Source organism: Silene latifolia, chromosome 7 (assembly GCF_048544455.1).
Source record: "Silene latifolia isolate original U9 population chromosome 7, ASM4854445v1, whole genome shotgun sequence".
In the NCBI taxonomy this organism is placed as follows: domain Eukaryota; kingdom Viridiplantae; phylum Streptophyta; class Magnoliopsida; order Caryophyllales; family Caryophyllaceae; genus Silene; species Silene latifolia.
In genome coordinates this window covers 23,504,804-23,519,069 of record NC_133532.1, presented here as the reverse complement: position 1 = coordinate 23,519,069, position 14,266 = coordinate 23,504,804, and the positions used below count along the sequence as shown (strand labels likewise).

The 14,266-nt window shown below is 36.4% G+C and overlaps 1 protein-coding gene across 1 annotated transcript; it reads right to left on the bottom strand.

Moving 5' to 3' along the window:
* Window positions 1–747: 747 nt before the first annotated feature.
* LOC141591948 (DExH-box ATP-dependent RNA helicase DExH8-like) lies at window positions 748–11,888 on the bottom strand. The gene is made up of 14 exons (XM_074412467.1): window positions 11,598–11,888; window positions 9,876–10,053; window positions 9,070–9,243; window positions 8,447–8,594; window positions 6,730–7,053; window positions 5,188–5,334; window positions 4,925–5,105; window positions 3,957–4,237; window positions 3,741–3,863; window positions 3,489–3,633; window positions 3,153–3,409; window positions 2,900–3,073; window positions 1,861–2,385; window positions 748–1,220 (listed from the first exon to the last, which is right to left on the bottom strand). Exons 1-14 carry the CDS (start codon window positions 11,761–11,763, stop codon window positions 990–992), a joined length of 3,054 nt encoding a protein of 1,017 aa, XP_074268568.1. The 5' UTR covers window positions 11,764–11,888; the 3' UTR covers window positions 748–989.
* Between the last annotated feature and the right edge of the window lie 2,378 nt (window positions 11,889–14,266).

The window sequence follows — 14,266 nt, the reverse complement described above, 5'->3', positions numbered from 1 at the left end:
ACTAATCTACATCCACGACAGTACCCCAATAGCACTAGGGTTTTTGCAGATGACGGGGTAGAAGGGGTCTGATATACATAGCTTTATGCCTTCACCCATGAGTTGACAACACATTACCGACGATGAATAGTTTGTCTTTTGTTCTATGGGAAATGAAACAACAATCTTCCTGATCAAGCATAAGAAATTTATGGGAGTCGACGAAACAATCATCGTCACAAAAGGGGGACCAAATGAAAATACTTGATACGAACTTGCTTCAACATCACAGCTTAAAGTCCTTTTCAATGTCTTAGTAACTTGACCTATGCAAAGAAACGGGTCGCTATCTGAATTTGTAAAATGTATTCTTTTCATATTTGAATGGATCTTTTCTTGCTTGGCAAATCAAAGAAGAATCAATTAGAACAGTTCCTTTACATAAAATATTATGCTGGACAAATGAATGGTGAACAGAAAGCACATTTCTCCGAAATGTCGACAAAAATCACTACATCAACAGCATTAAGATAATACCTCCAAATGTGTAGGGGCCTACAACTTGAAAAGCCTACTGAATCCGGGTTATCTCCCATCACCCGATTCACTACCAGACCCATCGAACCCAAGTCCAACCCTAAAACCCTAATACCCAGAACCCGAAGCTGTCAACATAGAGAGAATATCCGACAAGCACGGACATTAGCGATTAATTAGCAGGGTTAGGATGAAACGAAATACAATAATGCAGAAAACAAATCACAATCATAATCCAAAGAACAATGTCAAACTAGCATAATTCTGTAACTCCCCAGAGACGTTCTATACAGTACTTGTTCTGTTACAAAACAGCAACACAAAAATGACCATTAAAATTTTCAGCCTGGTGTTTGTGTCTCACCAAGGCCAAAAACATGAAGAACCCGATACATAGCAAGCTTGCATATATCACACAGCTAGGTTGAAGTTTCAAAAACATATGTACCTCATAAAGGATTAAGCTAGTCTACTTACTGGTTGCTGGTTACTAGTTGCTGTGTAGATGATCCTGAAAGTGCCGGAGCAAATTCCCCAACGAACTGATTAGTAGGAATATGCAGACTGAAAACATATGAAATGGGAGTGGATACTACTCCAGCCTTCTTTGTATTGACAAAATCTGGCACTGCTCCGAAGGTTGACTCGTCGAATGGGAATGACTTCATAAGAAAAAAGAGGCAATCTTGTGCCAACTTCTCTACCTGAGGCCAACCATGATTAATATGTCAAAGACCTCTATGTCAAAATGAGTACTCGATTTAACAGTAAGAAGCTTTTAAATACAGTGTGCATCAATCAATTGCCAACCAGTAATGCCTACAAGGTCTACGACACATTACCCTAGTGCAGTAGAGCCCATTTTGTACCTACTTTAGTCCGGACCAACCAAAAACCAACAACACATTCACCTACCCCTTTTTCACTCTACTTTAGTAAAAGTAAAATCCAGAGGGTGCAAATGAATAACGCGTGTAATATTGCATCGAATGACTACTACTTCACGGTAAAAGAACCGCAACCATTCAGCGAGTCATTTTGCTTTACTCCTCAATCGTTGGCTCCATTGAAAATAGTGATAACCAGCCATTGAAGTCTCCAATCACAAAGGATTACTCCATATAAGTTAGACTACAGAACGAAAGAATGATAGATACGGTGGAGAAACCGCATCAACAATAATATACAGTAAGACACTGCGCAATATATTAGAGATCGGCTAGCTGTCACATAACACTTAAGAAGCATCATGGAAACTTGGAAACTGGAATGAAACATTATTGGAAACGTCACAATGGATGAGAGAAGATCAAATGATAGATTTCAGTGGGAAACAATTATTACCTGAAGGTGTGAGAACCTGATGTTGTTCATTACAAGGATCAAATGCACGCCAATCAATCGATCAGCCAATATACGTGCAGCAAAATGCTCAAAGAAGTTTTGCACCAAACGCTTTTGCTTTTCTGAAGTTTCGTCTCCGTCAAATCTTGGAAACCAAAAGACACACTTTACTTCACTCCAAGGAATAGGATTCTCAACAGATTTATAAGTGACAACCTCCAATGGATGACAAATCTCCCAGAGAACTTTAACACCAGACAGAGATGTGTCATATATACAGCTTTCAGAAAGAGAAGTTGTGCATATAATCTTTGACGGATCATAATGTTGAGAAAAAGCCATTGAAAAATGTAAATCCACATCATCCAACAGCAGCAGAGACCCCCTAGAAGATATGGGGAATAGTTTAGTGAGCTCTTTGCCATCAACGTCTTCATTTTCAGGAACACATAAACTTGGTTGAGAGGACACAACTTGTGAAGTAAGATCATGAGCAAAAGCGCACGAATCACCATTCCGACAACCCTTCGTATCAAATCATCAGCTATTAGTCTACCAACAAGAGAAATAAACCACAATACAAATGTCTCTCGAGTGAGAATCATGAACAAAGAAAGGACAAGTCGTCTACTCTTGGACTCTTGAGCACATGTGCAAATATTCATTTTCTTAGTTCGGAAGATAACATTGGACATGGTAGTGTACATTGCAGCAGTTTCCAAAAGGGAGAGAATCAATCAATAGTTTCATCTACTGATCCACTAGTTTGATTCATTTACAGTTCACTGAATCATAGATGTATGAGTTGATAAGAGTTCAAAAATCAGACAGTTACTTGTGATGGAGGATGATAAGAGACAGTGCAAAATTAGGCTTCTTTTAATGCGAAAGAAGAATTATTGCAGCCGTTTTATAACACACAAAATACAATATCAAAAACAATACTGCAAACACATAACTTCGATGAGCATTGCTTTAATCAATAACTTATCACCCGAAAAAGAGCAATACACAATCAAAAGAATACGCAGATGAATACCTGAAAAGTGGCAAAGAATTTGCAAACAGGCCTGCTTGTTTGCAGTGAATGAGAATATAGGCAATCATCGCCCCTTCTACAGTACCCTTGAAAATAGTACACACATGTAGGGACTTGCCCATAGGCGTGCTGATTAGTGTCCTCAATCAAGCCTTCTGCATGCTGAACTCGGATCTGGAATGCAGAAACTCCAACAAAGTGAGATAGTATAAATCAAGCAAGAGAAGAATCAAGCATTGATTATACTTTATACCTCTTTGATAACAGTTGTAAATTTCTCTGCCATCTTCTGAATCCTAAAGTGATGAGAAGACACATATGGCACAGCAAGGCATTTTTTTGATTCATTTTGCTCATCTTCTACAAGGAGAGCAGCCGTTTCATTATTTGGCTGACATTCTACCACACATATATGTTTAAATTCACAAGGATCATAATAGGATGGTAATCCAGAAGATGCGCCAAGAAATTTAGGGCGATAGCGATGCACCGAACATAAAATGTCATTATCTGAAAAAGAAAAATCACATGTCAAACACTTGCCAACAGAAAAGATACAACAATCTGAATAATAATCATAGCAACTTACAGATTTCAGAGATTTGATGCATGGAAGACTGCAGTACGTTATGGATAGTGCACCATTCTTCTTCAATTTTAAGAAGTAAACCTTGTGGAACCTTCACATCCTCAACACTCAGAAGCTGTTTCAAACATTGAAGACGAATCTTGTCCTTCACAGTTCACACAGAAATAATGTTAGTGAGCATGATTAACTTTCTACAAATACAAATAGATAGCTCCGTGCAAAGAGCTTTGCAAGAGAAACGTAACACCACACCTTAAACACACGTTGCCAAAATTGATAAGCACATAGATTTGCCAAGAAAACCACTTCCTTTTTACCCATCTGGGGAGAATTTTCCCCTTCTGTAGTGTAGTATGAGTCTGTATATTCCATGAACTGCAGATCATAACAACCATTTACCAAGAGAGACACAACCAGCTATTACATCAATTTAAAATCAGGGACTTAGACATGCTGCATAAGACGTACCAGATTTTCCTCACCAAAGGGACGAATAATAGGTTGCGGCTGCATATCCATCAAGATGCCAAGTAAAATGCCCTCCCGTAACATTCCAGCGTCAGCAAATTTGAGTATCAGCAGGGATGCATCGAAGGACAAGGAGAAACTGGCAAGTAGTCGTCCATAAAAGGTAGGCTCATATCGACCCCTAGGAAGTGTTTTCTCAAGAGCCTTTATGTGCTCAAGTACGTTTAATGCATCCTCTACAGTTTCGACATCTGGTGCGTCCAAGGCCTTCTGTAACAAAACTGACACAAAACAAAAACATATGGAGTTAATCTTACTCAAGCAGTCAAGCTGTAGGTGACTGAGTATTTGCTATTTTGTCGTGTGAGTTGGTAAAGTTTGAGTCAACCAAGTGAACCAACACAAAAATATATATTAAAAAAAAAATTCTAGCTTCCACGAAAATCATCTTTATCAACACATGTTAATACCGTAATTACAATATGCCACAAGGGAACAAAAATTCAAAAACAAAGAAACAGGAGAAACGGAGGTGAGCATGATATCACCAAAATATATGATAGTCTCCCCGTCCCGATCAATAGTTATCAATTGCTTTTGGCACAAAGACCATAGGAAGACAAACAGGTAATTTTGGACTACACAAAACACAATGACTTCCCTTACACATTGAAGATGGCCCACAAAAACCTACCAAAAATAGACGTAGATAACTTCTCACTGGGACGAGGAGTATTAATTACTCCATATCAGAAAGACCACGACATGCACGCTACTAGATAGAGATGCAATCCTTCATAAATAATCCACAATTATCTGATAAATCAACCAGCAGTTAAAAGACCCCAACATGTCAGTGTCATCCAATAACGATCCTACGTACAACAAAGAAAACTAGCTCTGATAGGCATCAATTACAATATGCAAGGGAGAACCCATAGAAGAGAAGTAGAACTTCGGTACGATACCTTTTGGATCATTAATCAACTTTGACTCAGCACAGCAGATAAGAAGCACCTGTAGTCTGAGTGATAACTTGAGTATTGCAGGAGACTCGTAAGGAGGCAGCTTATCGAAAAACGACCGTGTAACCAACCTATAAACCTGGCCATCACACGTTCGACCAGTTCTACCTCTACGCTGGTCAGCCTACAACACAATTTTCTCCAGAACTTAGAATTCTAATGCCAAAAAAACACTTATGCAGATCCCATAATTTTCAGCCAAATACCTGTGATTTAGAAACCCAGACAAGGTCAGCAGTATCCCTTTTCCGATTCCCGTCCCAATATACTTGTAAAGATCGACAGGTATCAATAACATAGGCAACTTCTGGGATTGTTACTGATGATTCTGCAATATTAGTCGCTAATATAACCTGCAGAAATTATTTGAAGTGTAAGCAAACAAGCAAAGATCAAGAGCAGCTAACTTTCACAGTAAGCATACTTAACATACACAGAACAGTCATTCTGGCTAATCCTGCTCTCATGGAAGAGAGAAAAGTGATCCCCATTATATGAACGGAAAGTTGGAAACAGCCTCTCTACTTGCTAGGAGTCAGACTTACATCAAGACTTTGCCAATCCTGCTCTCATGGAAGAGAGAAAAGTGATCCCCTTTTAAAAACTATGCAGAGGCATAGAGCTGAACTTTTCAATTTTGTCAGACTCGCACCAATATCACAAAGAAGTTAGTTGTGAGCCAAAAGAGCATGAGGACATAGCACGACAAACTTTTTAGAAAACATTGCTCCTCAGCATTCTCCAGATAATTTGAATTAAATGTAAATATACCGTGTATGGAACACTTCGTATTACAAAAGGCTGAGTGCATCTCCCCTACAGCACCGTAAATGGATGCCTCTGAAGCATTGCGGTGATATTGTTGTAAGACATATCTTTTCCCTAGAATGGTTGGAGTTCAAAGTAATATTCAGGTCTATGTGATTCATTGTCTTTACAGCCCTAACCCGGGAAAATTAAAATGCCCCACATGGCCTTGCTTACTCAAGTGAAAGGTAATAGAGTTTCAATTGTTGACCAAAATAATATTAAAATCATAGTCAGAACTAGATAATCATCTATCAAAACAATAAGTAGGAGGCCTTGGAGCGCATCTACCTTGTTATAAAGACAAGAACATCCACAAGTGTCACCAAAACAGAATTACTATTACCACAACGCTAAATTGAATTGTTGCTGCACTAGTCGATATCTTTGTTTTTACTTCTTAACCAAAATCCTACAATGCTGAAAACTCCATAATCAAGCTTTGGGACAATAAAAACTCTTTTGAGCCATGAGGACAATTAACCCGTGTTAAGTGTATGTTTATCGGAAAAAACAAACTTACGCCCTTTTCTTTAATCTGGTGTTGAGTGTATGTTTATCGGAAAAAACAAACTTACACCCTTCTCTTTAAACATTAAATCTTTCTCTCTTGTTTTTTTTATTTAGTTGAGCAACAAAGGTAGTTGCAGTCCTTGCAGATACAGATAACTCAGGGCGGTGTTGATGCACACTAAAGACGATTTTACGAGTTTGACACATTTTATCAATTTATTATTAGCACTGCAAGTAAAAATGAGATCCAGTTGCACCTTAAAAAAAACTCTGTACACTTTACTCTGTACCTATCAGTTATCGCAGCACACAGCCATTGAAATCGCCTTAAATGTACACTTTGTGTTAGCTGATCTTGAGTTAGCAACCATTACCGCAAACTTCAGAAAATTTTGAAAAAAACATAGTTAAAGTAAACTAGCATGCACCTTACGGTGTGACTTTGATATCTTCATAGCCATCAGAGCTTGCTCTGTGTCCACACTGCTGTGCAAAATATGGACCTTGAAACATGAGCTGAACGGCTTCAGTAAGAACCATTGTTGCTCTAGTGAATAGTATGTTGGAAGGAAAACCAAAATGCTTTTTTCAATATCCGCCTCATTCTTATGCAGGTACAAGACAAGTTCATGTATAAGCTTGTGCACATCAAGCTTGATATCAGCCTTGGCCATGGTTGGGACTGTGCCACAACAGTATTTCAAGGACAGTGAATCTGAAGTATCTGAATGCTCACCGAGAAGTTCAACAACCTGTAGAAACAGAGTCAAAAAAACGAATTTCTGAAGGGAAATGATAGCTAGGACATATCTTTTCTAGGTATTAGCAGCTGACAAGGACAATCAGCAAATACAGAAATATTTTGTTTTGGCTACAAAAAAAATTGATTCAACAGGGAAAATAAGTGAACTACAACAAAAATATATTATGCAATGTACAAACACATCTCCAAAACCTCTTCAGAAGACAATTACTACCATGCCTACCAACCAATAACCAGACTAAAACAAAGTATTTGTCCCCTCCCCTAGGACACTGGCGAATCTGCCAGCGGAAGAACCTCATTTCCAGGCCAGGTTTAATTCCATCCCTGCCCTCTTAGATAAAAAAGGCAGTGAGTGAATTGGCTAAACAAGATCATGCACACCAACACATTTGTATGCAGGAAAGACTCGTTTTCAGCCTAGGTTTCCTTGTTATCTGATATCTCTCCGCTACTAGCGATTGGAGATTAGGTCTAGCCTACCTTAGGCATACCAATTTAATTTGATTGCATAGTGCAGTCAATCTCCCACCTGAGTTTGTCTTCAGTCTCCTCTAAATGGAGGTGGTGCTATTTATATTGCTGGTTTCCACATTACTTTATATCGTAGTCCAAATTTTCTTTCACTTCTTGCATCTACTTATCAGCTATCACTTTGCTCCTTCCATCAAGGAGTCAGGTAACATAACACTAGATACCTTAAAGTGAATCCACTAGCTATTTGTTTAGAAAATCAATAAGAAAATTATTTTCGAAGAAATAAAATCAACATGAATGTCCCTTCACCTTCATGTAAACTTGGTTTCCCAAGCTAGGCTCTTAGGTCTTGAGTGAGTTGAGTCAACAGACAGATAAAAAGCTCTAAAATAAGTTCACTAAGTCACAAAGTCATACTTCCAGCCATGAATCAAATTAACCATCGGGGGGAAAGGGCCTGGCTAGAGAGCAGCTTTGATCATGTAAGAACATCATTGACTAAAGAATAGAGGCTAGTGAGTAGTGACAATGCAATTTGAGCAACCCTTTTTCTACACCAAAGGATGACAAAATGCATACGCAGCATCTTCAATTAGAGGGGAAAGACCCAAAAAAAATCATAGGGGAAAGGAGGGAGATATCTATACTAAGGGACCGCTGCTGGCCTGCTCGCTAAACGACTAACTTCAAGCACCTTCAAGCATGTTTTTGTTCACCCTCAGCAGGATTGTCAAAGAAAGGGAGGTTAGTTAACAAACTTCTGCATATGTTCCTGAACAACTTAGAAGGCTATGCGCACAAATACAATAGGACAATTCCATGATAATAGAAACCACACCGTGCAGAACGTAAACAAACAAATTTGGCTCGGCTGATGAGCAATAAAACATTCAAGAACACATAACCTGGTCAAGGTAGAGGACTCTCCGCTGAAAATTTGTAAGCTGGTTGGAACTTGGGATTGCAAGGACTTCCACTCTTTCATCCCTGCCAAGATCCTTAAAGTAATCCCGATATCTAGAAATATCTGCTGTTGCAGACATCAATACCAGCCTGCCAAGTCACAAATCCATCAGACAACCATCACAAAGCCGATCCTATATAAGCAGAGTAAGGCGTGAAAAGACCCAGGAAAGCATTAGGGAAGGCCACAAAGCAATCATAAAATATAAAAATTCAGTGCAGCTGTTTAGTTTTTAGTTCTAGTTCCTTCAAAAGCTCTGTTTCACTTTGAAATAATGCTAATAGTAGTCATTAGGAATATAAGCTGATATCAATCAATAGCAAGCACACTGAGCAGAAACAGTGCACTCCTCTACGCTAGTTAGCATTGATTGCAATTTGCAACATCGAGCTCCTACAAAAGCTCAAACAATGCTAAATATAGCAATGTGTAAGAATGATCAAAAATAGACAGCACAGTGATCCAGGGACAAGCGGAAGTCGCGGTTAGATTCAAGGGCTAGGTGTGCTAAAAGGAGAATAGCAAAGCTGGAACAATATAAGTTTTCAAAAATTTAAAAAGAACCTGATGTCCTTGTTTTTCAGCAGAAACTGTTTAATGCAGACAAGAACAAGATCAGATTCTACAGATCTCTCGTGAACTTCATCCAAAATGATAGCCTTGTACTTGAGGGCATTCATCCCTTTCTCTCGCATTTCTTCAAGCAGAACGCCGGCAGTTTTAAACGCAATCTTTGAGCTGCAATGAAATAGAGATATATCATGAAATGGTGTCCTTCCAGAATGAACCGTGTAACTAGAGAAAACAACCCTGTTAAATATACCAGTGACACATGATTTCAGCTTGTAACCGACATAACATGCACAACCTCCTTACAGATGTGGACTCAAGTTACACGACATGCAATGTCCAAAGAACCCAAACCAGACAAGTTGCATAAAAGATCAAGCATGATAGTTTGAGAGAGTATTATGTATATGGGTGTCGCATTTATGGTGTCTTTTTGTAAAAGGCCGCCAGCCCGTCACCCCCATCGTGTCTTTTTGTAGAGGGGCACCACCTCTTTGTACGTGGGTGTCACCTCCTTGGTGTCCCGTAGTTAATACGTAGTATTATGTTATATAAAAAAAAAAAAAAGGAAAAAAAAAAGATCAGGTCAACTTTGGGCATCTTTAGAAGATCTTTCTCCTATATCCATTAATGGTGGATTCCGATGATTACAGAAGTGTAATAATTGGAAATTATTACAAGCAGTTTTGACATACAAAACTAAATTGGTAGGTGAGACACTTCATTCTTAAGAAATACAGCTCCAAGATATTCAAGGATTCAAAAAGCAAAAGTCACACATCATGTGTGAGAAATAACACCTGGGTGATAGGACCTTAGAGTGGCCAATGTGGTATCCAACCTCCTCCCCAACTTCACACTGAAGTGCTTTTGCAACCATCCTAGCAACTGCTACAACCGCAAATCTTCGAGGTTGAGTGCAGACAACAGGGACCATATTCGCCTCGCGCAAGAAAAGCGGAACTTGTGAGCTTTTCCCTTCAAAATCCCGAAAATAACACATCAGAGCCGGTATACAAATATGTTACTTTTAGTATAATAAAATGAGTGGTAACTCTGGTAAGCATAAGAAAAATTAGTCAGCCGCATTAGTATAAACCTCCAAATGTTGCGTAGACTCTAATTCCATGCATATTCCTTCCATGAACAAAGATGACAAATCTATACTATTATACTCTCCGATTCTGTCATTTTTTCCCTCAAGTGTCAACTCTTAAGTAATTTTCTCTTTAAAATAAGAAGTTACGTATTTGAAGGAAAAATCACCAAGAAGCATTTGGGATATATGAGGTGATGACACCGATAGGAGAGAGGAAGCCTTCAAAGTTTCAAACATTGCCACATTCAAAATAATTTTTGAAATATGTGTTCCTTAATCATCATCCAAACAAACTACAGTCTCATAGCATGACAATTAGAACAAAGATTTCCTATCGAAGGACAAGAAATTAAAAATTGAAAAAAACACTTAAAAATTAAAAAGAAAAATATCATAATTACGTCGCCTGCCCCAAGTCGCCAGAGACAATGCAACTTTTCGATCAACCACAATGTCATTCTCACGGAATCTCACCACACACTCCCAAAAGAAAATGTAGACAGCCTTTAATGTTTAATAATAAAATTCATAATTACACATCAATTATAAAAGGCAAGCGCAGAAATATTCTTGAAGCAACACAACATTTACTAGAAATACCAACCGCAATAAGTAATTCAGTACTTGTACTTTCATAATCGCCAAATCCAGTAGTTGATTATAAACATAAACATGACCAAATTTGTCCGGTTTCTAAAACTAAAAAAGCAACACATGAAGATGTGAATTAAACAGAACAGCAAGAATTATAACTCAAAATAGCAAAATCACATTCCCTACGCCTTCAAAACCAGCAATAATTCGGTTTATCATTCAAAAAACACTAAAGAAACTGAAATTATCAAAACAGCAACAATCTAACAATTACAATGCCATCAATCAACATCTTTAACTTAAAACAGCAAACTCACATTCCCGGCGTCTTCAAACCAGCAATGATTTGATTCATCATATATATTAACGCAAAAGAAACTCAATTATCAGAACAGCAACAATTAACAATTATATCACCATAACATCAACATTTTCAATAAAATCGCATTCTCGACACCTTTACAGCCAGGAATGATTCGGTTTATCACTCGAAAAATCGTCAAACAGCAACATAGTAAGAACTTCTTAAATTAAAATAGCAAAATCACATTCGCGACGCCTTCAAAACCAGCAATAATTCGGTATATCGCTCGAAAAACACAAGTAAAACTTCAATTACTCAAACATCAACAAACTAACAATTATATCGCCGTAAAATCAACATTAAGAACTTAACATAAACATCGTTTGCTTAAATTCCTCAAGTAAGCAGTATACAGTGCCGTACAGTACACACAAAAGCAAGCAACGCAAAGAATAAACTACATATAAAATCACTAAAAGACAAAAATAGAGAGAGAAAAAGTAAAAAATTGAGTGAGAATTATACCGCAACCGGTTTCGCCGACGATAAGAGTAACACGATTCTCCATAATTTTTTCGACGATTTTCTCTCTCATCGCCATTATCGGCAGAGAAGCGAAATTCAATGCCGTGAACGGCGATGAACCAGAGGAAGATGACGGCGGAGACGACGAAGACTGCGGCGGCGCCATTGAAGGTCCGGCGAGGTGATTAGAGCGAAAACAGTACGACGAAGGCGAAAATGGTGGGAACCGCTTTCTGAGTGGTTTTTTCTATGACTTTTTGTTGGACTTGCTCCTCAAGTTTCCAGTGAAGTGCTAAGTGCTAAGTGCTAAGTGCTAAGTGCTAACACTACACTCTTTTCCTTTTCCTTTTTATTCTCGCGCCTATTGAAAATTAGTGTTAGGTTCGGACTTTAGATTGAAATCGTTTGAACCGATACGTACATCAATTAGTGACTTACTAATTTAGGACCCGTGTAAAGTTGCACGGTCGTGTATAGATTATATATTTATTTTTTTTCGTAAATTCTTAGATTTATAACATTGTTTTGGTTTCTTATTTGAGGTAATTGATTTCTCATATGTTACATGAAAATTATATACTTACAATTACAATTATAAATACAATACTTTTATAACAGTATAATCTACATATTTAAATTGTAGTATTAATTTTTTTTCAAAATAACATTAGTATTAAAAGAGTATTAATTGTAAAAACATAGTTATACTCTTGTTGTATATTATGCTTACACCCGTCGTATCTCATATCTTTGATTAGAGCATGCATATGTCGTCATGTTTACACCTATGTTAAAGCATGTTAACAATTTCAAATATCGGAAAATTTTACCATATAGTAAGTTTTGAAATGTTTGCACAAAAATTAAAATTGAAATGAGGACAAAATAAAAAGTAGAATCTTATCTATATTAATACAAAAGACAAAATACTCATTCATCAGCGCGCCACGTCATTAATGCAGTTTTTTTTTTTTTTTTGGAAATTCATGTTATGGTGGGACCGGTGAGTGCAATGTATTTATTTCTTCAGATTTACGTCTTTTCAAACATGCGATAAATTCCGTCTTACACAAATTCTATGAAATAATATTATGAAAAAATTCTATGAATTAATATTATGAAATAATTTTATACATTCCGTGTAAATAAAATTAATAACATATACGTAGATTGAATTACAAATGCGAGTAAATGAAATTGAATTACATAATTTTTAAAACAAAATTACATAATAATAAAATTATATAATTTCAAGAAGGAATTACATTTATATACGGGATCGAACATAAAACGCAAATGAATTACGTACATAATTTTTTAAAACTACATGGTACAATAATTTTTGTTAAAAAAATAAATCTTGACGGAGTATTTACTTGGAGTATAAAATATTCATGTATTTTGGTTAATATTATTGTACCATGCAGCAACAACATCCCAACATAATTTTTTAAAAGTACATGGTACAAAAAATTTTGTTTAAAAAAAATCAATTATGACGGAGTATTTACTTGGAATATAAAACTTGGCAACTTAACTATCGGCCGCGCACACCGTAAATGGTAGGTGACAATGATAGGCAACCGAGTTAATTTAGTCTTCAACTAGAATTTAAAGCAAATTTTAATTTTTTTTAACTGTAAATAAATAAATAAATTTTAATTTAATTTACAAGTGATTAATAAATTTTTAATAAATTTTTTATAATAAATAATTTGCAATTGTTGTAATAAATATTTTTTTAATAATAACAACACGATAAGTTAACAGTCGAAAAACTTTAAAATATGTTCTTTTTAGAAAAAAATAATCCTCTCAGATCTGTATAGAAAGCCGTTCATCACCGAGAATTTATGTACTTGGAGCAAAAATTCAGGCAATTTTACTATCAGTCTCGCACTCCGAATTCGGAAGATGACAATGATAGGCTACCGAGTAATTTCTACTTCTAGAAGTACGAATGATAGGCAACGTTAATATCGTCATGATAAATTATGAAGATCGTAGATTTAGACCAACTAGATAAGTACAATAGAAATGCAAAAACAAATATACATCCAAAAACATTAATACTGGCCCAAATACATACCCGTGCAATTTTGCACGGGTATAAAACTAGTTACTAATTAAGTCAAAACAATATCAGTTAACGTATACACTTGAAAACTTAGCATAAAAGGAAAGAATGCTTATGAGTTACACATTATGATATCTCTATAAATTATTTTCTATTTGATATACTAATCAGTATATGTAAATGATCATACTAAAACCTCTCTGAGCTTTTGAAATTATTTACGACCCGTTAATTGCGAAACATATTTGGTCTCTATGTCCCATAACATTACTCGTGTCTCATATCTTTTGATGTACACATTCAAAAGTCATAACTAAGTTGAATTTGTTTTTTAGTTTCAAGGTATTCAATATTTAACTGGTAGAAATTGGTACAAAATCAATTTAAAAATCAATTTGAGGTTCATTTTTATTAACATGATGGGCTCATTTCATAGTTAATATTAGTCATGTATGAGTTAGTAGATACTATAAATTTAATGATCATTGTGGGCCAGTTGATTAGTGGGCTAATGAATTTTGGTAAAATTGTGCTTAGTATGAGGTGAGTATTTAGGCGGAAAATTAAAAAAGATATTTATGGTTTGTGTTTT